This window comes from Anolis sagrei, chromosome 6, assembly GCF_037176765.1.
Source record: "Anolis sagrei isolate rAnoSag1 chromosome 6, rAnoSag1.mat, whole genome shotgun sequence".
Classification (NCBI taxonomy): domain Eukaryota; kingdom Metazoa; phylum Chordata; class Lepidosauria; order Squamata; family Dactyloidae; genus Anolis; species Anolis sagrei.
This window is the reverse complement of record NC_090026.1, coordinates 3157798-3181834: the sequence shown is the minus strand read 5'-3', so window position 1 is coordinate 3181834 and position 24037 is coordinate 3157798. Positions and strand designations below refer to the sequence as shown.

At 46.4% G+C, this 24037-nt stretch overlaps 1 protein-coding gene across 1 annotated transcript in view; it reads right to left on the bottom strand.

The window, feature by feature from the left end:
• Nucleotides 1-24037, bottom strand: part of FXR2 (FMR1 autosomal homolog 2) — a 60324-nt gene that overhangs the window by 5718 nt on the left and 30569 nt on the right. Inside the window, exons 3-14 of the mRNA XM_060779836.2 lie at nt 18855-18948; nt 18680-18751; nt 18386-18534; nt 17124-17217; nt 14343-14459; nt 13600-13770; nt 9933-10011; nt 9544-9653; nt 6907-6993; nt 5741-5957; nt 2931-3128; nt 1650-1850 (exon numbers count right to left, since the gene is read on the bottom strand). Of these exons, the coding sequence (XP_060635819.2) occupies nt 1650-1850; nt 2931-3128; nt 5741-5957; nt 6907-6993; nt 9544-9653; nt 9933-10011; nt 13600-13770; nt 14343-14459; nt 17124-17217; nt 18386-18534; nt 18680-18751; nt 18855-18948 (1589 nt within the window). The remainder of the gene's footprint in view (nt 1-1649; nt 1851-2930; nt 3129-5740; nt 5958-6906; nt 6994-9543; nt 9654-9932; nt 10012-13599; nt 13771-14342; nt 14460-17123; nt 17218-18385; nt 18535-18679; nt 18752-18854; nt 18949-24037) is intronic.

The window sequence follows — 24037 nt, the reverse complement described above, 5'->3', positions numbered from 1 at the left end:
CATGAGAAAGAAGCCCAGCGTGGAAGCAAAGAAGGAAGTATAAAGAACTTTATTTTGTGTTATGGAAGCCTTGATCTTGTAAATAGTGCAACGATATTATTTGGATACTAGTTGTCCCTTGTCACGTGTTGTTGTGGTCCAGTCTGTATATATGTGTTTTGTGTGTGCATATATGTGTTTATATGTGTGTATATATTTGTGTATCTGTGCATATATGTGTGTGTGTATACATATACATATATATATATGGATGTGCATGTGTGTGTAGATGTGTATATATGTGTGTATATATGTGTGTGTTTATATGTGTATATGTATATTGTGTATATGTGTGCACTTGTCTGTATGCCTATTTGTGTTTATATATGTGTGCATGTATGTGTGCATGTGTATATTTGTGTGTGCTTGGGTATATATATATATATACATATGTGTATATATGTGTGCATGTGTATGTGTATATGAGTGTAAGTGTATACAAAACACACACACACTAGCCATCCCCTGCCACGTGTTGCTGTGGCCCAGTCTGTGTATATGTATTTTGTGTGTGTATATATTTGTGTATATGTGTGTTTGCGCATATATATGTGGTTTTGCACATGCGTTGTAATGTATTTTTTATTTTTAGGCTTTTTAAGTCTCTTCCTATGTGTATTCCAGTGTTTTTAGGAGTGATGACCACTCGTTGGCCTGATATGTGTCTTGTGTCCAAATTTGGTGTCAATCTGTCCAGTGGTTTTTGAGTTATGTTAATCCCACAAACATATATTACATTTTTATTTATATAAAGAAAAACTTCCAAAGGAAGAGATAACATTGGTCTGTGTGAGGTCACACTGCTGCTGGTTACTCTGCTGCACATTTATGAGGAGGGTCTTGCCCAACAGCAATGTGACCTACTGTCCAAATGGAGTTAATCAGGCCTATTATGATAAACCAGTTGAATCCTGGCTGCCGATCCAATTCCGAGCACAATTCAAAGTGCTGGTTTTGACCTACAAAACCCTATACGGTTCCGGCCCAGTGTATTTGTCCGAACGGATCTCCCTCTACATCCCACCTCGAAGTTTAAGATCTTCTGGGGAGGCCCTGCTCTCGACCCCGCCAGTGGCACAAGTGAGGCTGGCGGGGACGAGGAGCAGGGCCTTCTCAGTGGTGGCCCCTCACCTGTGGAACTCACTCCCCGGGGAGATCAGATCGACGACTTCCCTTCTAGCGTTTAGGAAAAAACTAAAGACCTGGATGTGGGACCAAGCTTTTGGCCATGCTGACAACTAACTAAAGGACCTGTCGATAGACAAGGACAATGGAATGGAATGGATATATGGACTCTGATATATGGACTCTGACATGAGATAGTTTTTATGATTTTATTAGGTATTGATGTTTTATTTTAATTGTTGAATTGTTATATTTTGTATTGTTTGTTGTGTGTTTTGGGCATCTAATTGTGCCTTTCCTGTAAGCTGCCCTGAGTCCCCCTCGGGGTGAGAAGGGCGGGGTATAAGTAGATGAAATAAATAAATAAATAAATAAATAAATAAATAAATAAATCCCTATTTTGGTAGATTTGGGAAGCCCCGATGCCATAGTAAGTCACCTCTCGCCACTCCGCTTGGCTGGGAAGGGGGCCTCGTGCCACTCACCCAATCCGTTCTCACTGACAGATACGCTGTCAGAATCCAGGGCCCCGTCCATCATGGTAGCATCCTCATCCGTGCGGCGTCGGCGGGATCGGCGTCGGCGGTTACTGACCGGCTGCGATTCGCTGGCGTCCGTGTCGGCAGTCTGGTCCGTCTCGGTGTTGTCCAGCAGGCTGTAGGGGTTGCTGTCGGGGTCCTTCAAGACTGTGAGGGGAGAGAGGAGGTGGGCTTTGGGTCTGGCAGGGTCAAGGGGGCTCCCTAGCTCTGGTCAAGCTGCTCCCTAGCTCTGGTCAAGCTCCCTCAATCCTGCTGCAGCAGGATTGAGGGAGACAGGGATACTGAACAGAAGGAACAGGACAGAAGGGGTGCCGCTGGGACCTAACGAAGGGAGCATGTGGGGCCTCATCTTTCTGAGTTTTTGACAAGATTCTGGGGACACAGTCCCACTTGAAATAAGGAAACTGAACTATGCTGCCATGCCTTTAGAGATCTACTCAGAATGCTGAGGGCACTCTTTCAGAGGTCACTGGCAGTGGGGCCGGGGCCACTTTGCTTGGTATTTGCAAAAAGCAGCTTGAGACAGACACAAAAAGCAATGAATGGGGGGCTCTTCCCCCTGGTGACCCCAGAAACCAGGTCCTGGCATTATCACGGGGTGCCTGCGCCCTACACCACTGGAGAAATTACACTGCTTAGCCGGTATTGCACCACCTGACATCCGCCGGGAAGTAGCAGCCAATAGTGAAAGGACCAAGGCAGAGACATCTCCAGCTCATCCCGTTTGGGTATCAGCCAGCACGTCAACGACTTAAATCTAGAAATAGTTTTCTTAGATCTACAGAGACACTCGCTGGAACACCCCAGCAAGCGAGAGTCCAAAAGTGGCAGGCCCAAACCCAGCACCTCAATCCATGGGTGATACCAGATGAGAGACTCCCCCCTGGGCACACAGAAGACTGGGCGACTTGGAAGGCGCTGAACAGACTGCGCTCTGGCACCACGAGAAATGGGGCTACAAAGTGGAATCCTCGACATGCGAGTGTGGAGAAGAGCAAACCACTGACCACCTGCTGCAATGCAACCTGACCCCGTCACATGCACCATGGAGGACCTTCTTGCGGCAACACCGGAAGCATTCCAAGGGGCCAGATACTGGTAAAAGGACATTTAACCAACTACCAAACTCACAAGTTTTGTACTTTTCTGTTTGTTTGCTTTGTTCTGTTAGAAATGTAATATAATGGACTGGTTGTTTTGACACGACAAATACTAAGGTCCTGGTACCTGAACTGATCGAGGAGGAGTTGTACTTGCTGCTGCTGTTCCCTCGAGGAGCCGGAGGGGGTCCCCGACCACGCCCCACTCCCGGCCGCCTGCGGTTGTCCTCCAGGCGCGAGTCGCGGTCGCTGGGCAGCGGGGTCTCATACTCCTCCCTCTTCTCCGACTCGGTCTCGGAAGCATTGGACATGTCCGAGTTGGTGGCTGAAGAGGAAAAAGGAGCGTGAGAGGGGCTGCCTTCCTGATCCAGTGAGCTGGCCATGATCCTTCCTCCTTTTTCCTCCTTCCCATGAGGTCAGGATCCATTCCTTGGCTCATGTGTTCAAAGTGAAGATACATCAACACTTGTAGACACAGCAATTGAGGACAGAGGGAATCCTGCAGTGTACCCACTGCTGTCTCGGTTTCACCTCTGTTTCCTAGATCTATATAGTTCAAGGTGTTTTGCTTCCTACCTGCATGGAGAGGTCACTTCCATCTCCTTCTTAAAAGTCCTAATAGTGTGCTGTGTGCCTCATCTCTACCTGAAAACTCTATCCCAGTTATATCCTACCTTGTCCATATCCAGCATTATTTTTTAAATTTTAAATTATTGCATTTGGCCCAGCCATAGGTTCAAATGCTTGTTCTTCGTTCATATGGAGAGGCCCTGCTCACGATCCCACCTGCACCGGAAGCGCGATTGGTGGGAACGAGGGACAGGGCCTTCTCGGTGGTGGCCCCACGACTCTGGAACTCTCTCCCCAAGGACATCAGGCATGCCCCAAAATTGGCAGTCTTTAGAAGGAGCTTGAAAACATGAATGTTCCAGTGTGCCTTCCCTGATAAAGGAATCCCAAGCAGTATATCCCAAATGCACTTTACGAGAGAGTTAGAATTGTCTGCACACCCACTTATCCCTAAAATATCCATCCTATTTCACCTGGACATGGCCAGCATTTTTTAAATTTTTAATCATTACATTTGGCTCTGCCACAGGTTTTTAAATGCATCGTGATATTTTTGTTATTGTTTTGCTTTGCTATGAGTTATTTATTGTTGTATTGTTTGTTGTTGTGTTTTTTGTTTCTGATGTATTTGGACTCAGCCTCTTGTAAGCCGCACCAAGTCCTGCGGGAGATGGTAGGGGGTATAAATAAAGGTTTATTATTATTATTATTATTATTGTTATTGTTACTGTTTATTGTTTACTTTTGTTTATGAGATTTAGTTTAACTGTTGTATTGATTCTTTTCTTATTGCTTTTATTGTTGATGTACTTTGGGCTCGGCCTCATGTAAGTCGCACCGAGTCCCTTGGGGAGATGGTAGCGGGGTATAAATAAAGTTTTATTATTATATTATTGTTATATTTATGACACTTTGTATGAAGAGGGAGGACATTGAATGAGGCTTCTCTGCCTCAACATGCCTTACACACCAACATAATAATAATAATAATAATAATAATAATAATAATAATAATGTATTCTCGAAGGCTTTCATGGTTGGAATCACTGGGTTGTTGTGGGTTTTTCAGGCTATATGGCCATGTTCTAGAGGCATTCTCTCCTGACGTTTCGCCTGCATCTATGGCAAGCATCCTCAGAGGTAGTGAGGTCTGTTGGAACTAGGGAAATTGATTTATATATCTGTGTAATGACCAGGGTGGGACAAAGGACTCTTGTCTGCTGGAGCTAGGTGTGAATGTTTCAACTGACCACCTTAATTAGCATTTGATGGCTTGGCAGTGCCTGGTGCAATCTTTTGTTGAGAGGCGATTAGCTGTCCAGGATTGTTTCCTCTCTGTTGTTTTGCTGTTGCAATTTTAGAGTTTTTTAGTACTGGTAGCCAGATTTTGTTCATTCTCTGTGTAGTCTGACATGGTGGTTGTTAGAGTGGTCCAGCTTTTCTGTGTTCTCCAATGGACCTCTGGGTGGATCTTTGTCTTGACTCTTGTGGCTTCTTCACGGTCTCGCAGCAAACAAGGGCATCTAATCACCTCTCAACAAAAGATTGCCCCAGGCACTGCCAAGCCATCAAATGCTAATTAAGGTGGTCAGTTGAAACATTCACACCTAGCTCCAGCAGACAAGAGTCCTTTGTCCCACCCTGGTCATTCCACAAATATATAAACTCATTTTCCTAGTTCCAATAGACCTCACTACCTCTGGGGATGCTTGCCATAGATGCAGGTGAAACGTCAGGAGAAAATACCTCTAGAACATGGCCATATAGCTTGAAAAACCCACAATAACCCAATAATAATAATAATAATAATAATAATTATTATTATTATTATTATTAATATTTATACCCCGCCACCATCTCCCCAACGGGGACTCGGCGCGGCTAACATTAGGCCAGGCCCAAAATTATAACAAAACAAAAACAAATATACCAAATAAATACAAACAAGCAAAATACCATCAAAATAAACACATAACATAATGAAATAAAATAGAGCCAGCATTAGAGACTCTTCCACCCAAAAAGTTACATAACTTTCTTTTGTCTATCTCAGACATGGACAACTTTGCCCCTCCAGGTGTTTTGGACTTCCTCTCTCAAAATTCCTCTCTCAAAAAACAGCTGTAGGCAGTTAGGAATTATGGGAGTTGAAGTCTAAAACCCCCAAAGGGCCAAAGTTTGTCCATGCCTAGTCTATCTCTCATCTTAGATGTCTCACCTGGAAGAATAAAAAGAAGTTTTTGTACATTTATTTCCTCTCCTGGTTCCTGCCATAACCTCATATATAGCACTGATTACACTCCACATTGCTCTGCTATAGAAACCAAATATTCTTGCCCACCGCCTGCTTGCTCCTGACCCGCTCACCGTAGCCTGAATTGGGGGGCCTGCGCCCCCGCCCGCGTCCTCCATAGCTGCCTCCATACGTCCGGGTGCCATGCAAAGAGGAGGAGGTGCTCTCGTCGGTGGTGTACCCGCTACCGCGCTCCTTGTCGGAGCGGTTGGAGAGCGGTCGGAAGCCCAGGCCAATCTGGCGCAGCTGCTCATCAATCTGCAGCCGCTCCAGGCGCAGCTGCTCCACTTCCTGGGAGAAAGACAGGAACCATACACTCAAAGAATTGTAGAGTTGGAGGAGAGACTCCCCTAAAGGCCCATCCAGTCCAACCTCTTTTGGGCTGGCAAGAAATACAACCAAAGCCCTCCTGACAGATGCCCATCCAGCCTCTGCTTAAAAACACCCAGGGGAAGAGACTCCACTGGACTCCAAGGCACAAACAATCTGCTCCATCCCTGTCTCATCCTGATTTTTAGTATCTTAGTTTTTATCTTGCACATGTTATTTGCTCATTGTTATTTTATTTTATTTTATATGATTTTGCTTTATTGTTTTTTGTACTCATATATTGTATGTATTTTACTGTGTTGTTATTGTGTTTTGGTTTTATTTTATTGTAATATGCTGCTGGGCTTCGCCTCATGTAAGCTGCCTCGAGTCCCCATTGGTGGCGGGGTATTAAATAATAATAATAATAATAATTGCAGGATATAATTGCAGGCTTCCTCAGGAGATCATTTGGTATGGGACTCAATAAACCTTTCTGCTGGTAATGGTGCAGCTGTAGCAGGTAATAATAATAATAATAATAATAATAATAATAATAATAATAATACTTTATTTATATTCCACCCTTCTCACCCCAAAGAGGACTCAGGGCAGATCACAGCACACTTGCACAGCAAATATTCAGTGCTGCTTTTGTATAGACAATACAGAGACAGACAGAACAGAAAGGAGGTGTTGTTGACTCAGTGTCCAGCCCAAATATGAAGCCTTCCATCCCTTCTGCTGATGGTGCCCAGCATCACCCCAGAGCCAAAGAAGAACTGAGCCCCCAAACATTTTGGGCCCAGACTTATACCAGTTGGGGATCCAGTTCTAGAACAGGATGCCCCCCACTCCACCTCCCAGATAAAGGCCAATGGAAGGAGGGCTCCTAAGGGTTCCACAGCGAAGAAGCAAACAATGGCCTCACCTGAAGGTAGGATAGGTGGTACTCCAGCAGGGCCTGCGCGTTGCTGATATTCTCTCGCGTTCCCACAAAGATGAAAGGGACCATCCCCTGTGGAAGGGAAAGACACATTGGCAATGGAAGTGGCACCAGACAAATTTTCTTCAGAAGACACCAAAGCAGTCATATTTACAATAAATTGCCCACCCAAAGCTTTGTTGTGGAATTACGAGGCATCCAGTGCAGACCAAGCAACAGGCTGCTGCTCCTCATTCTCCCAAAACTAGAGCAGGAGCAAGTGCATAGGCACAGGGCCAGTTTGACAGAGAAGCCCCATGGCATTTGAATATGGTATAATAGTTAATATTTTATCAAAAAAATAGCTGTTTGCTTGTTTTTATTATTTATTATTATTTACAGTATTTATATTCCACCCTTCTCACCCCACAGGGGACTCAGGGAGCATCACAATGCACATAGACATGGCAAACATTCAATGCCATAAACACACAACATATATAGACAGACACACAGAGGCTATTTAACTTTCTAGCTTCATGAGGGTATGCTTTTTGAATTCTGGCCACCAGGGGAGCTGTTGCTTCACTATCCACTTGTGACACCGATGGAGTACTTATTTCCTCATTTTTTTGCATGCTGCTGGAGAGTTTTATACTGTTGTAAATTAGTTAAATTCGCCTCCCTGCATAAGCGGTACCTAAATTCCCTACTTGACAGATGCAACTGTCTTTCGGGCTGCAAAGGTCAACAGCAAGCTAGACAAATGGCTCAAAGTGTTGCACTCCAGAACAGGAAATAGCCCTTCGAGTGAAGGAACAATCCTTTTTATTAAAGCTTAGCAAAAAAGCCAGTAGAAATAAATGCTTGTAAAGACAGATAGAATCATAGAATCATAGAATCAAAGAGTAGGAAGAGACCTCATGGGCCATCCAGTCCAACCCCATTCTGCCAAGAAGCAGGAATATTGCATTCAAATCACCCCTGACAGATGGCCATCCAGCCTCTGTTTAAAAGACTCCAAAGAAGGAGCCTCCACCACACTCCGGAGCAGAGAGTTCCACTGTTGAATGGCTCTCACAGTCAGGAAGTTCTTCCTCGTGTTCAGATGGAATCTCTTCTCTTGTAGTTTGAAGCCATTGTTCCATTGCGTCCTAGTCTCCAAGGAAGCAGAAAACAAGCTTGCTCCCTCCTCCTCCCTGTGGCTTCCTCTCACATATTTATACATGGCTATCATATCTCCTCTCAGCCTTCTCTTCTTCAGGCTAAACATGCCCAGCTCCTTAAGCCGCTCCTCATAGGGCTCGTTCTCCAGACCCTGGATCTTTTTATTCGCCCTCCTCTGGACACATTCCAACTTGTCAATATCTCTCTTGAATTGTGGTGCCCAGAATTGGACACAAATTTCCAGGTGTGGTCTAACCAAAGCAGAATAGAGCATGGGGAGCATGACTTCCCTAGATCTAGACACTATGCTCCTAGATAAGTTTCCAAAAAGCAATAAGCATTTAAAGGCAGCAAGAAGACACAGCGTCCAAACGTAGCAATCAAAAGCAATATTCAAAAAGCATAAAATATAATCCAAGGCACTGTTTATCCATATAGGAATCAACCAAGAAGCAAAAACAGACCAGATTCTGCTAGTCAAGTTGAAAGGCTAGAAAAAACCATGAAGATGTGATCACTTGAACAGGAATTCCATGAGGTTTGTGCTTGGTTTCCAAACGATGCCTGATCTGACAAGATTTTCTACATGCAAACCTTAAATCCCAAAAACTGGTTTCGTTCTCCCCCAATCTTTGACTTTGACAAATTCTTTCGGATCTACGTAAACATTGGGCCTCTTGTTGATTCTGGTTAATCTCCAGCCGCTGACTCTGCTTATCTGACTTCTCATTAACTTTAGCAGATGTCAGACTGTTTTCCAAACTAGAATCTGGAGAGCTCACAGACGGAGGGAGTAAACCTTCCTCCCAAGGCCTGACAAAAACATTCTCATGAGAATCTGCCCTTTGCACCGAAGCCTCTCTGTCAGTGTCTGCATGAAACTAATTGACCAAAGTGTCTACATCTTGCACCTCAGAGTCGGTCCCAGAATCCCCCACATCAGAAGCAACAGGGGACTGATTTCCCTCCTCATTACCCACATCAGACACAGAAACATCAGGAGACTGAAACATTCACAGGTTCAAGCACAGGCTCAGGTTCAATCAGAGGCTGAGTCCCAACAGGAAGCTCACTCTGACCTGGGCTGGCTTCAAACTCATGACCTTTTGGTCAGTAATGATTTTAATGCAGCTGACTCCCAACCAACTGTGCCACAACCCGGTCCTGTTTCTGCTTTTGTAAACCACTTGGAAGACCAGACCTGACTAGACTCTCACCCAAGGAGGAAAAAAAGCAATCTTAGGCTCCTGACTGATGTTTTTTTGAACCTGGCCACCAATCCTTTGACCAGGGAACCAAAGGAAATGCACTTGAGACAGAGAAGCTGACAAACAGGGACATGTTATGTGTGGGGAAGATGGGACTTGAAGGTGGGGTTTCTTGACATCTGGGGTGATGAGAGACAGGACAAACCCCTTTCCAAAGTGGGAAAGGCAAAGGCAGGTAAAAGGCTCCTCTCCCTCCGGCCCCACTGACCTCTTCCCGGGGGTTCTTCTTGTCGTTGTCGCCTTCCACTCGCACTCGGACCACCCCGGACTTGTCCACAATCTCCTGGATGACCTTCCCATTCTTGCCGATCACCTTCCCTGGAGCAAAAAGCAAGGGAGGCAGCTGAGGAGTGGCACACGCATGACTCCAGAGCGAACATGGGCCAACTTTGTCCCTTCAGGTGTTTTGGATTTCAACTCCCACCATTCCTAACAGCCTCAGGCCCTTTCCTTTTCTCCCTCAGCCGCTTAAGCTGGAGGGCCCAAGTTGGCCCACGCCTGCTCCAGAGGGAGACCCACACTTTTTGAGGTGATGATGAGGGAAGGAAGGAAGAGAGGAAGAAAGCAAATGGAGGTCTGCTCTGGGGTGTCACTCACCGACCAGGTTCCGGGGGACTTGGACCGAGTCTTCAGAGAATTCCAAGAAACTCCTGGCCTGTTTGCAGGCTTCTGGGGTCTGCAGGGAGAAGAAGGGTGAGGCATGTGGCAAGCAGTCTCATGGCATAGGGTTGACTCTTAAGGGTGCAAAGTGCTCTTTATGGCAAAAACTGGATCATGGAGCTGGAAGGAGGACCTCAACATGGTGCCAACTCCGTTCCATCTGCTCAAGGGATCCCTGAGAAGTGGCTTCTAAACTTAACGGTTCTGGCCCAAGCTACCTATCCGAACGTATCTCTGCCTATGAACCCACCAGGACTCTAAGATCTTCTAGGGAGGCCCTGCTCTCGATCCCGCCTGCATCACAAGCACGGCTGGCGGGGACGAGGTACTGGGCCTTCTCTGTGGTGGCCCCTCGGCTGTGGAACGCCCTTCCCATGGACATTAGATCAGCTCCTACGTTAATGGTGTTTCGAAGAAAACTGAAAACCTGGCTGTTTGAACAGGCATTCTGATAAACAGTGCAATGAATACGATGAATATAGGAACGGAATTATAGACGATGACTTGGATCACGATTCTAGTTACGAGACGTTAATGTGTTGTTATTGATGTGTCATTACTTTGTATATTATGCTCTTAATGGTTTTTAAATTGTATATTGTTATGATTGTCTTTTTGCTCTTGTTGTGAACCGCGTTGAGTCGCCTACGGGCTGAGAAACTGCGGTATACAAGCAAAGTAAATAAATAAATAAATAAATGTTTACAGTCTTCTAAGGAAGGAGAGTTGACCATTCAAGGCAGACATCCTGAACACTGTCATGCTTCTCTTACTGACATGAAATTCTACCTAATGTTTATTCCCATCTCTTTCTTTGCAGTTTATATCCATTGGTTCAAGTTCTAATTCTGGAGCAGCTAAGAAGCAGTTTCATAGATTCATAGAGTTGGAAGAGACCACATGGGCCATCTTTGTCAGGAATACTGAAAATTAACTGGGTATTTTTGATTACAAAAGTGTGTCAGGCATTGAAAGAGTAGGCCAAAGCCTGTTAGAGTCAACGGGCCAAAGCTAGTGTCATCCTGAGGAGAGTGAGTAGGCCGGAGCCTGTTAAGATTTAGTGGGCCAAAGTTAGTATCATCCTGAGGAGTGTGAGGTAAACCTCTGTGTGAGAGAAGTCTCATGTAGGAAGGCTCCAGTGTGAATGCTGCTGTGTGTAAAGCTACTTTACATTTGTTTATCTGTGTTATGGAAAGCTTGTTCTTGTAAATGGTGCAAACATATTATTTTGCTATAAAGATTCCCACCCTTTTCACAAGACTCAGAGTTTGAGAAGAAGTCTGATGGCCATCTTGGCGATCTTTCGCCCTGGTCTTTTTTTGCTTTCTTTTTTGGCGGGCCCTCCAATTACTTGGCTGGCTGCACAGGTAAGTTTATAAATTCCCCTAGGACCCCGAAGGGCCCAAGAGGTGCTTAGGGGGAGCTGAGGGCAAAAGAATGCGCTCGTATAAGGTGCTTTTAGCCTGGACTCCCGAATTTTTCTTGTCTGCGACGTAAACACCTAACAGACCGCACAAACTTGGGACAAATGTCCCTCCCCAAGGTAAAGAAGGCACAGAGAGTGCCCATCATTGTCCGGAAAGTTAATGGGGCAATTGGCACAACGTTTAAAGGGGGGCCCTGCTCTCGGTCCCACCGGCCTCACAAGCGCGTCTGGTGGGGACGAGGGACAGGGCCTTCTCGGTGGTGGCCCCTCGGCACTGGAACTCTCTCCCACTGGAGATCAGAACTGCCCCTTCCACCTTGACGTTCAGAAAACAGGTGAAAACTTGGCTATGGGGATTGGCTTTCGATGAGTGAGTCAATATTCTGTGATAGGAAGCCACAGGGAGGAGGGAGCAAGCTTGTTTTCTGCTTCCCTGGAGACTAGGACGCAATGGAACAATAGCTTCAAACTACAAGAGAGGAGATTGCATCTGAACATGAGGAAGAACTTCCTGACTGTGAGAGCCGTTCAGCAGTGGAACTCTCTGCCTCGGAGTGTGGTGGAGGCTCCTTCTTTGGAAGGAGGTCTCTTCCAACTCTTTGATTCTATGATTCTATGATTCTATGAATGGATGACGACGAATGACGAACAACAATTTTATTGTGACGACTGACCATTGTAATTATGTGTTTGCATTTTGCTATTTTAATGTTTTAGTTTAATATGTAATATGATGTTTTTAATGACTGTTTGTGATATTACGGTTGGAAACCGGCCTGAGTCCCTCGACAGAGGAGAGAAGACCGGTATTCAAAATTGCTAAATAAATAAATAAATAAATAAATAAAAGGAGGTGGAAGCCGAAATGTCGGATACACCAAGGGTAAATACTTAGGCCAGTCCAAAGGCAGTCCGAATAAAGGAATGGAGAAAACAGAGGCAGTCAGGCAGTCTGAGCCAAAGCACAATCAGGTATTCGAGAAGGTTCTCTAGCTGCTGCTGAGGTGGCGGATGAAGAGAACTGGAGGCAGTAACTTCTCCCACTGGCTATATATACTCACAAGGGGAGTGGGCGGGGCTACCGCCAAAATGTTTAATAAAGTGTCTAGACCAGTGGTTCTCAACCTGTGGGTCCCCAGGTGTTTTGGCCTACAACTCCCAGAAATCCCAGCCAGCTTACCAGCTGTTAGGATTTCTGGGAGTTGAAGGCCAAAACATCTGGGGACGCACAGGTTGAGAACCACTGGTCTAGAAGGTTCCGAAGCTGTTCTGCGCAGGCGCAGAAAGTACCATATGTGCGATTCACAGGGACCACGATGGGGAATATTTTGCTATAAAGAAAAGCCACCTAAGGAAGAGGTATTTATTATATTTATTTAGAGGTTTTCTATACCGGCCTTCTCAACCTCGACGAGGGACTCAGGTTGGTTTACAGCATATATAAAATACAATCATATAAAAGAACAACAATAACATTGGTCTCTGTGTTTTTGTTCTTTTTTTCACTTTGGGCTATGAGTGCTGGGTCACGCTGCTGCTAAGTTACTCTGCTGTACATTTATGAGGAAGGTCTTTTGTTAAGAAACCCACTCGCCCAATAATCTACTCCAACCCTCTGCCATGCAGGAAAAACACAATCAAAATACCCTTGACAGATGGCCATCCAGCCTCTGTTTCAAAGCCTCCAAAGTAGGAGCTTCCACCACATTCCGAAGCTGAGAGTTCCCCTGCTGAACAGCTCTTACAGTCCGAGCCCTACTTTCCAGGGCAGCAGAAAGGAAGCCCCCTCCCTCTTCCTTATGACATCTTTCCACATATTTATACATAGCTATAGTCTCCCCTCAACCTTCTCTTCCACAGGCTAAACACCCGATATCCCTTCAGATCTGTCATTTCTCAGTCTTTGCACAGCGGGAGGGCTGTGCAGGAGAGCCTGCTCCAAGTATCTGCTTCCCTTCGCCCCGCTCCTCGCCCCTTCTTTGATTGTGTATTTTTACATGGCAGAATGGGGTTGTTGTGGCCTTTTCTCTTCCAACTCCTCCTCTCTGCAGCCCCAGCTACAGTCAGGCCACTGGAGCCCCACAACAGTGGGATAGGACTGGTTCCTTGGTGCCACCCCACTGTCCCAAATGGAGGGAATGCTAACTGCCCCTTCTCTCAGGAGCCTTTGGGCCCTACCTCTCCATAGATGCGGAAGGTGCAGGTCTCCTCGTCCAACTCGATGGCGGTGACGCCGAGGACTTTGCGGGCCTGCTGGATGTTGGCCCCGTGGGTGCCGATGGCCAGTCCCATCAGGTCCTCGCGCACCGTGAACTCCTCCTGGAAGGCCGACGCCAGCTGCTTACTTGTCTGGGAGAAGAGGCAGGGTGATACGGAGGAAGACAGGAACCCACCCTCTTGCAAGCACACCTTCCCCATCATCCACAGCCTCCAAGAGGACGGCGGCCCACGCCTGAAGGACAGGCAACGAGGCCAAGCGGCTTCCTTTCAGGGCCCCTTCCTTAAAAGGTTGCTGGGGACAGTGCACATCAAACTGGGCCTGATTTGGCTGGTGCTGTATTTGAAACCCACAGAACACAGCCTCAAGTGGGAAGCTTTTTGACAGGCAAAGGTCTGTTGCATCAGATAAATGCTGGGCAGGCTCCAATATTCCACTTTAGAGCACGGTCTGGCCAATATGAGAATGTCATACATTATTTAAGTCATGCATAAGCAAACTTCAGTCCTTCTGGGTGTTTTGAACTTCAACTCCCACAATTCCTAACAGTTCAAAACACCCGAAAGACCAAAAATAAGCTATTTCATCTCCTCTGTAGCTCATCTCCTCTATCATGTCTCTCTGGGGTGGCTTAGAGCCCAAGCAATCCTGCTTTCCAGGATCCTTTTAGGGAACTCCAAGACAGACTCTGTGCTGCTCTTACCTCCAAGTGCTTGTTGGCTTCCTCATTCCGGGACATCAGCATCAGCTTGGTCCGGATGCTGCGCAGGTGCATGTCTCCCAAGAGAGACGCCCTCTTGACCGTGGATTCGTTTGTGGACTGCAATAAAAACAGAAAAACAGTACTAAGATGCTTGTGCTTTAGTAGCAAAACAAAAGAGGGCAAGCAGCACACAGCCCTGAGGTATTCCAGAAAGGAAAAATACGGTCGCAGCTCATGGACCAGTTTCTCCACTCTGGAAAGATTCACAAGTGTGTCGGGCAAGCACGCAGCCTCTTGAAAACGTGAAAAACCCACACGGCCCTTGAAAAACAATGGCAGGATTTTCAAGGAGTTCTACTGTTCCAAGTGAGCATAAAAGTGCCATTTGGGATTGAGCCTCTAGAGGGGGGCAAAGAGCTACATTTCCCAAGCAGCCCTTGCAGAGAGGCAAAAAGGCAACTTTTCTATCAGGCTGGGTTGCTGGGAGTTTTCTGGGTTGTCTGGCCATGTTCCACAAGCATTCTGAGGGCTGTTTGGATAAGAGGCATCTGTGGAATAATGTCCAGGGTGGAAGAAAGAACTCTTGTCTGCTTGAGGCAGGTATGAATGTTGCACATGTGCCCCAAACCTCTGAGGATGCCTGCCACAGATGCGGGTGAAACATTAGGAGAGAATACTTCTGGAATATGGCCATAGAGCCCGGAAAACTCACAGCAACCTAGCGATTCTGGCCATGAAAGTCTTCAACAACACATTTTCTATCAGGCTCTTTTTTCCAAGCTGCTATGTCCTGCGTTTGCACACATACATTATTATTTAATTTATTTATTATTTACTTTATTTGTATACCGCTGTTTCTCAGCCCTTAGGCGACTCAACGCGGTTAACAGCAGCAGCAGCAAAAATTCAATGCAAGCATCATACAAACCATTTAAAAAAATTAACACAATAATACACTAAGTAATTACACATCGGAAAACAACTCATTAGCGTCTCATCCGTAGTTCCGTTATCCTATATTCATTGCACTGCCAATTCAAATGCTTGTTCAAATAACCAGGTTTTCACTTTTCTCCGAAATACCATTAGTGAGGGGGCCGATCTAATGTCCGTGGGAAGGGCGTTCCACAGCCGAGGGGCCACCACTGAGAAGGCCCTGTCCCTCGTCCCCGTCAAACGTGCCTGTGTTGCAGGCGGGATCGAGAGCAGGGCTTCCCCAAAAGATCTTAAAGTCCTAGTGGATTCGTAGGCAGATATGCGTTCGGATAGGTAACTTGGGCCAGAACCGTTTAGGGCTTTATAGGCCAACACCAGCACTTTGAATTGTGCCCGGTAGCAAATTGGTAGCCAGTGGAGCTGGCACAGCAGAGGGGTTGTATGCTCCCTGAGTGCCACTCCTGTTAGTATCATGGCTGCCGAACATTGAACCAATTGAAGCTTCCGAGCAGTCTTCGAAGGCAACCCCACGTAGAGAGCGTTGCAGTAGTCTAGGCGGGATGTAACCAGAGCATACATCTGCACAGGGACACTCTCCAAAACCCCTCTCCAATGCCAGAAATACAGCTTAATGGTGTAACATTAGAAAATGTTTTTTTTTAAAATACTTTTACTGATAGTTATTATGCAGTTAAAAAAAGAGGGGGAACAAATAATCATATCTTTTTGTACATCAAAAGTGGGAGAACATTGTTGTTTTTGATAGAAAAGTAGGAAAGAAAAAGAAAAAAAGAGAGAGACAAAAGAGAGAAAAAACGGGGTGGGTGGGCAGAAGTCCCGCCAAAAAAGGAAAAAATATTCTACAGTAATACTAATATTTTTGAAAAAATAGTAGAAAAGATTTTAAAAAGAGGGGGAAAAGGACTTCCATCTGGACTGGCCACATTGTCCGAAAGCCTAACCAGCGTCTCCCAAATCAGTTACTCTACTCCGAACTCAAGAATGGAAAACGGAATGTCAGTGGGCAGGAAAAGAGATGGGTTCAAAGACAACCTTAAAAACTCTGTCATAGACACTGAGAACTGCTAAGCCCTGGCCCTTGAGCGCTCCAGCTGGAGGTCAGCTGTGACCAGCAGTGCTGTAGAATTTGAAGAAGCATGAATGGGGGCAAAAGAGAGAAACGTGCCAAGAGGAAGGTGCATCAAGCCAACCCCAACTGGGACCGCCTTCCACCTGGAAACCAATACCCTCACTGTGGGAGAACATGCAGGTCAAGAAGAGGGCTCCACATAAAAACAACAGATGAATATGATGTAATTATGAGAAGATGGAGAGACTAACTGCAATTAACATGCAAGAGATCAATCTCCCGGACAGGAAAACAATTTGGAAGCCAATAAGATGATTTTATTTTTATTTTTCCAATTTTTATTTTTCCCTTTTTTTTCTTTTTCTTTTCAACAATTTTTTTCCCTCTTTTTTTCTTTTTCTCTTTTTTACTCCATTTTTTTTTACATTTCCTTTCCCCCCAGCCCTGACACTCCAATCTCCATTAGTAGGAAAACTTCCATACCCCCTTAAACACAGTAAACTTCTTCCTCTTTCCTACCAGTTAAACTTTCCTACTCCCTATTCCCTCCCCCCTTTTTTCCTCCTCTTTATTATTTTTCTTTTCTCTTTTGTGCCCCCTAAAAATTCAATTAAAATTACTTTTAAAAAAAGAATAGGGCTCCACAGTCAACTATGGACCCACTACCAGGACACCGATTGGGGGGCAATCTTATTCAGACAACGAGCGATTGCCTAAGTAAGTATACTCTCCAAAGAGGAGAGATGGATGCTTACCAGGATGATGAGCTCGCTGTTGGTAGGGCTGAGGAAGATGCAGTTGGCGCCCACGGCTTTCTTGAATTCTTTGTGCACATTTTCATTTGAGCAGCTGCAGAGTAGAAACAGGAAGAACAGAAGCTGTTTACAGGCATGCGCAAACTTGGGCCCTCCAGGTATTTTGGACTTCAACTCCCACAATTCCTAACAGAATACCCGGAGGGCCCAAGTTTGTGTTCTCTGGGGCTGACACAGCCAATAGTACATTAGCTGCAAGTAAGTTAAGTACATATTTGATACATATTATTATTATTATTATTATTATTAACTTTATTTGTACCCCGCTAGCATCTCCCGAAGGACTCGATGCGGCTTACACGGGCCGAAGCCTCAAAACACAATACAATAGAAAACATCACACAACAATAAACAAAGCAAATCAAAACAATTAAGCAAAATAACCACAATGACAATACATCAAAACATCAAGACACTATTAAAACTGGTTTGGCCGGCGCAATGGGGTACAGGGTTAAAAGTGCTGAGATGGCAGGAGGAACGTAGGATTAACAGTGCTGTGTGCAGCAACATTGGTTGTGCTAAAGTGCTTCTAGGACTTGGGATGGGGATTCCTAATCTGCGAAGGCACATCGGAACAGCCAAGTTTTTAGGTTCCTTCTGAAAACTGCTAGAGTAGGGGCCTGACGAAGCTCTTTTGGAAGGGCATTCCAGAGTCGGGGGGCCGCCACAGAGAAGGCCCTGTCCCGTGTCCCCACCAAGCGCGCTTGCGACGTAGGCGGGATCACGAGCAGGGCCTCCCCAGAGGACCGGAGCGAGCGTGTGGGTTCGTAGATGGAGATGCGGTCACGCAGGTAGGGTGGTCCCAAACCGTTCAGGGCTTTGTAGGTGAGCACCTGCACCTTGAATTGGGCTCGGAAAATAAATGGCAGCCAGTGGAGCTCCTTAAACAGAGGGGTAGACCTCTCTTGATAATGAGCTCCAGTTAGCATCCTAGCTGCTGCCCGCTGGACCAATTGAAGTTTCCGAGCCGTCTTCAAGGGCAGCCCCACGTAGAGCGCATTGCAGTAATCCATTCTAGAGGTGACCAAGGCGTGGACCACCCCGGCCAGATCAGCATAAACTACCATTCTAACTGTGTTTTAAGGCAGAAAGCTTTTTTGTTTAGGGGTTCCTGCTTCTTCATCTTGCACCAGTTTGAAGCTCAGCCCTGGCAGAGGAGTGGGGCAGGGGTCAAGGGATTCCCGCAGGGCGACACTCACGCCTCTTTGAGGTCTTCCGGCACAGCGATGGTGACTTTGAAGAAGCTGCACTTGGTGGCCACTTTGCAGGGGTTGACGGGTCGCAGCCGCTCCAGCGTGACGATTTCGTTGTAGACGGCGTCGCAAGCGGCATATTCGATGACGTAGAACTAGGAGGGAGAAGGCAAGGGGAGAGAGGTGCTCAGAACCACCCCGAGGCCCCTGTGGAGCTCCAGAGGTGGGCATTTGCAGGGACCGGATCTGACTTGAATGAAAGCCCCCCTCTGGCTTGGCTCACTCCATCCCAAAACTTACATCTCCTTTCATCATCCGGACCCTGGCCAGCCACCAGCCACAGGGCTCCTGTTCGTTGGCGCGGGAATAAACCTGAGGGAGGGGAAAAGTATATTTGGGTCTGCCAGGCTCCAGGTCCCAAAGGCCTCCCACCTCCCGCTCAGAGCAAAGGGATCCCGATCCAGCAGCGGCTCACCTCCACCTCATCCCCTTCCGAGATCTCCTTGCTGTAGTCCGCAGGGGGAGGGAGCCGGACATCCCCAAAGGGGATCTGCCTCTCGGGCTGCCAGCTAGGAAAGCAGAGGGAGAGATTCCAGGTGAGACAAGGAGGGCAGAGAGGCCCAAAGGGAAGGCAATAATAATAATAATAATAATAATAATAATAATAAGCAGAAAACAAGCTTGCTCCCTTCTCCATGTGAGAGGAAGCCACAGGGAGGAGGAGGGAGCAAGCTTGTTTTCTGCTTCCTTGGAGACTAGGACGCGGAACAATGGCTTCAAACTACAAGAGAGGAGATTCCATCTGAACATGACGAAGAACTTCCTGACTGTGAGAGCCATTCAGCAGTGGAACTCTCTGCCCTGGAGTGTGGTGGAGGCTCCTTCTTTGGAAGCTTTTAAGCAGAGGCTGGATGGCCATCTGTCACAGGTGATTTGAATGCAATATTCCTGCTTCTTGGCAGAATGGGGTTGGACTGGATGGCCCATGAGGTCTCTTCCAACTCTTTGACTCTATGATTCTATGATTCTAATCACATCCTCAGCTGCTGCAAGAAGATCGTGCAGACAGACTCCAAGCAGAGGCATAACACCATTGCTCAGATGATTCATTGGAACTTGTGTCCCAAACACCATCTGCCTGCGACAAAGAACTGGTGGGATCACAAGCCAGAAAAAGTAACAGAGAATGAACACGGCAAACAGTCATACCTGGCGTTTACCTAAGGTGCATCTATACCAGGGGGGAAAGGAAGGGGCCTGAGGCTGTTAGGAATGGTGGGAGTTGGAGTCCAAAACACCTGGAGGACCCAAGTTTGCCCATGCCTGTCTTAAGGAGCATGAAGCAATCGGAATGATTCACTCCATGTCCCATGTCATTGTGCCTATGTATTATACTCTTGTGGAAAGGGGCAGGGTTCCCTTCGCTGGAAGCTTCTTGAATCAAGGGTTGGGTGGCCAGGCCTCCAAGGACTTGAGTGGCGGATTCCTCCCTCCTTCCTTCTGTGCGTGCTGCCAGCAGCAGGGCTTTGTCCCTCCCAGTGACGGAGGCTGGAAAGAATGCCAGGCCCCTAGATCCACAGGACCACGAGCCAAGGCACCGTCCAACGTGAAAAGCGATAAGGTTCTCTCACTCTTATTGTATGCCACGACACGGTAACTGAGCAAAGCCAAAGATAATTTGGGACACACATTCCACCCAGACCAGCCTCAAGTAGTTCGCCCTGATGATCTGGGTCAGATCTGACGGATACGTCAACAGCCTCCCGTTCAGAGGGAAATCTACTTTCCAGCTGAACTGATTCAAGCCCCTGTCCCCAATAAAGATGGGAGCTGGCCCCAAATAATCAAGACAGAAGAGATATGCTTGTTATTCACAGAGTTGGAATAATAATAATAATAATAATAATAATAATAATAATACTTTATTTATACCCCGCCACCATCTCCCCATGGGGTTTCGGAGCGGCCAAGCCCAGACAACATGTTACACCAAAATAAAACCAGAACATAAACAACAAGCAACATCATCAAAATTACATAGGAAAAAAAGTATAAAGTATTTTTTTAAAAAGTATATGGAAGAAACCTCATGGGCCATCCAGTCCAACCCCCTTTCTGCCAAGAAGCAGGACAATCTCATTCAAAGCACCCGCAACAGATGGCCTTCCAGCCTCTGCTTAAAAGCCTCCAAAGAAAGAGCCTCCACCACACTCCTGGGGCAGAGAGTTCCACTGCTGAACAGCTCCCACAGACAGGAAGTTCTTCCTCATGTTCAGATGGAATCTCCTTTCTTATAGTTTGAAGCCATTGTTCCATTGTGTCCTAGTCTCCAGGGAAGCAGAAAACAAGCTTGCTCCCTCCTCCTCCCTGTGGCTTCCTCTCACATATTTATACATGGCTATCATGTCTCCTCTCAGACTTCTCTTCTTCAGGCTAAACATGCCCAGCTCCTTAAGCCGCTCCTCATAGGGCTTGTTCTCCAGACCCTTGATCATTTTAGTCGTCCTACTCTGGACACATTCCAGCTTGTCAATATCTCTCTGCCCTCCCCCCCCCCCCCCAGCACCAACTGCTGCTCTGAGATCAGAGTGAAGAAAGGGGCCATGAAGGCAGTTCCATCTTGTCTCCTGCACTGTGCATATAATATAATATAGTATAGTATAATATAGATAATATATTGTATACACATATAATATTGATAATATTATAATGTAATACAATAAAATAAGATAATATAATTATATATTTTATATTCAATGTAATATTACTAATAAATATTACAGTATAATGTTATAGTACAAGATCTATATAAATAAAAATGTAATGTTCGTTTGTGGGATTAACATAACTCAAAAACCACTGGATGAATTGACACCAAATTGGGACACAAGACACCTATCAGGCCAACGAGTGACCATCACTCATAAAAACACTGAAAATACAGCAGAAGAGACTTAAAAAGCCAAAAAATAAAAATTACATTACAACGCATGTGCAAAACCACATATACACGCAAACACACACATATACACTAATATATACACACACATAATCAGATATATGCATACACAAAACACATATACACAGAATGGGCCACAGCAACGTGTGGCAGGGGATGGCTAGTAGTGATATATAGTACTGATATTATGCATGACTTCCCTGGATCTAGACACTAGACTCCTATTGATGTAGGCCAAAATCACATTGGCTTTTTAAGCTGCCGCATCATATTCCTGGCTCATGTTTAACTTGTTGTCCACGAGGACTCCAAGATCTTCAGGTTTGGGGGAGCCACGTGTCCCCCAAACCTGAAGTGCAACAAGCCTCGGAAAGCAAAAGCTTCAAGGGTTTGGCAGGTGCCAACACAAGGGAGACGGAAAGCACCCCCTGCCCTGCTACCGGTCTCAAGAAGCGCCGAAAGGAGGCTTGGTTTGAGGTTTTGGGGGACAGGCTCACCTAGCAGTGTCCAGCCTGGTTATTTAGCGAGGGCCCTCCTTCCCTTCCAGTCCAGTCCAGAGAAACTCTGAGGAACTGGCCATGGTGCTGGAAGGCGGCCTCATTAAGAGTAGAGGAATTAGCTGGGATTTGCATGCGGCTGCTGTGGGACGGGAGGGGAGGGGGAATGGGGACGACAGACAGGAAGGCAGACACTGCCTTTGGCCCACTGCCAGGCTCCCATCTCCATTCTCTCTCTCTCTTTCTTCTTCTGTCAGATGAGCCGAACCCCAAGCTCATCTGCTGTGAGTAAACGGTGAGCAATACCATGGAAGCCGGCACCAGCCTCCATCATTGGCGGTGGCTCGGAGCCAGGCTGGCTTCAGTCTCTTGGGCAGCTGTTCCAGAGAGCCACATGTCGGCCACTCTGTCCGGGAGTGACCTTTGAGAGCAGACGGACTCTCTCGCGCTCCCCTCCCCTCGCCACAGGCTCACTCCTGGCCTGCTGCTGGCAACACACAATCACAGGCTTGGAAGAGAACCCCCAGGGCCATTTGGTGCAAACCCCTTCTGCCAGGCAGGAAGACACCATCTAAGCCAATGTTTCTCAACCTGGGGGTCAGGACCCCTGGAGGGGTCGCGAGGGGGGGGGGGTCAGAGGGGTCACTAAAGACCATCAGAAAACACAGTCTTTTCTGTTGTTCGTGGGAGCTCTGTGTGCCAATGTTGGTATAATTCTATCATTGGTGGGGTTCAGATAGCTCTTTGATTGTAGGTTAACTATACATCCCAACAACTACAACTCCCAAATGTCATTGTCTGTTTCCTCCAAACTCCACCAGTGTTCACATTTGGGCATATTGAGTATCAGTGCCAAGTTTGGTCCAGATCCATCATTTTTTGAGGCCACAGTGCTCTCTGGATGGAGGTGAACTACAACTCCAAAAACTCAAGGTCAATGCTCACCAAATCCTTCCAGTATTTTCGGTTGGTCATGGGTGTTCAGTGTGAGAAGTTTGGTTCAATTCCATCATTGGTGTTGTTCAGGATGCTCTTTGATTGTAAGTGAACTATAAATCCCAGCAACTACAACTCCCAAATGTCAAGGTCTGTTTTCCCCAAACTCTACCAGTATCCACATTTGGGCATATTGAGTATTCATGCAAAGTTTGGTCCAGATCCATCATTCCTTGAGTCCAGAGTGCTCTCTGGATGTAGGTGAACTCCCAAACTCAAGGTGAGTGCCCACCAAACCCTTTTAGGATTTTCTGTTGGTCACGGGAATTCTGTTTGCCAAGTTTGGTTCAATTCCATTGCTGGCAAAGTTCAGAATGCACGTTTGATTGTAGGTGAACTATAAATCCCAGCAACTACAACTCCTAAATGACAACATCAACCTCTCAACCCCCCTCCCCAAATTTGGCAAAATTGTGCCAAATTTGGTCCAGTGAATGAAAATACATCCTGCGTTATCAGATATTTGCATTACGATTCATAACAGGAGCTAAATGACAGTTATGAAATCGCAATGAAAATAATTTTATATTTGGGGGTCACCACAACATGAAGAACTGTATTAAGGGGTCGCAGCATTAGGAAGGTTGAGAAACACTGATCTAAGCCCTCCTGACAGATGACCATTCAGACTCTGCGTAAAACCCTCCAGAGAAGGAGACACAGCATATTCCGCTGCCAAACCACTCTCACCATCAGGAAGTTCTTCCCAATGTTGAGGTGGAATCCCCTTTCCTGCAATTTGACTGCAAGGCTCCATTGTGTCCCAGTCTTCAGAGCAGCAAAGCACAAGTTGGTCCCCTCCTAGATATGGCACCCTTCCCAATATTTCAACATGGCTCTCATGTCCCCTTCTCTCAAGCTAAACATCCACAGTTCCCAAATCTGATCCTCAGAGAGATTCATGGCTTCTAGACCTTTGATCCATTTGGTCACCCTTCTCTGGACACCTCCCATCCTGTCCATCTCCTTCTTTCCTGCCTCGAGGCTTCCATTCCCAACTCGCATCCAAACCACTCATAGAATCATAGAATCCTAGAGTTGGAAGAGATCTCATGGGCCATCCAGTCCAACCCCATTCTGCCAAGAAGCAGTAATATCGCATTCAAATCACCCCTGACAGATGGCCATCCAGCCTCTGTTTAAAAGCTTCCAAAGAAGGAGCCTCCACCACACTCCAGGGAGGAGAGTTCCACTGCTGAACGGCTC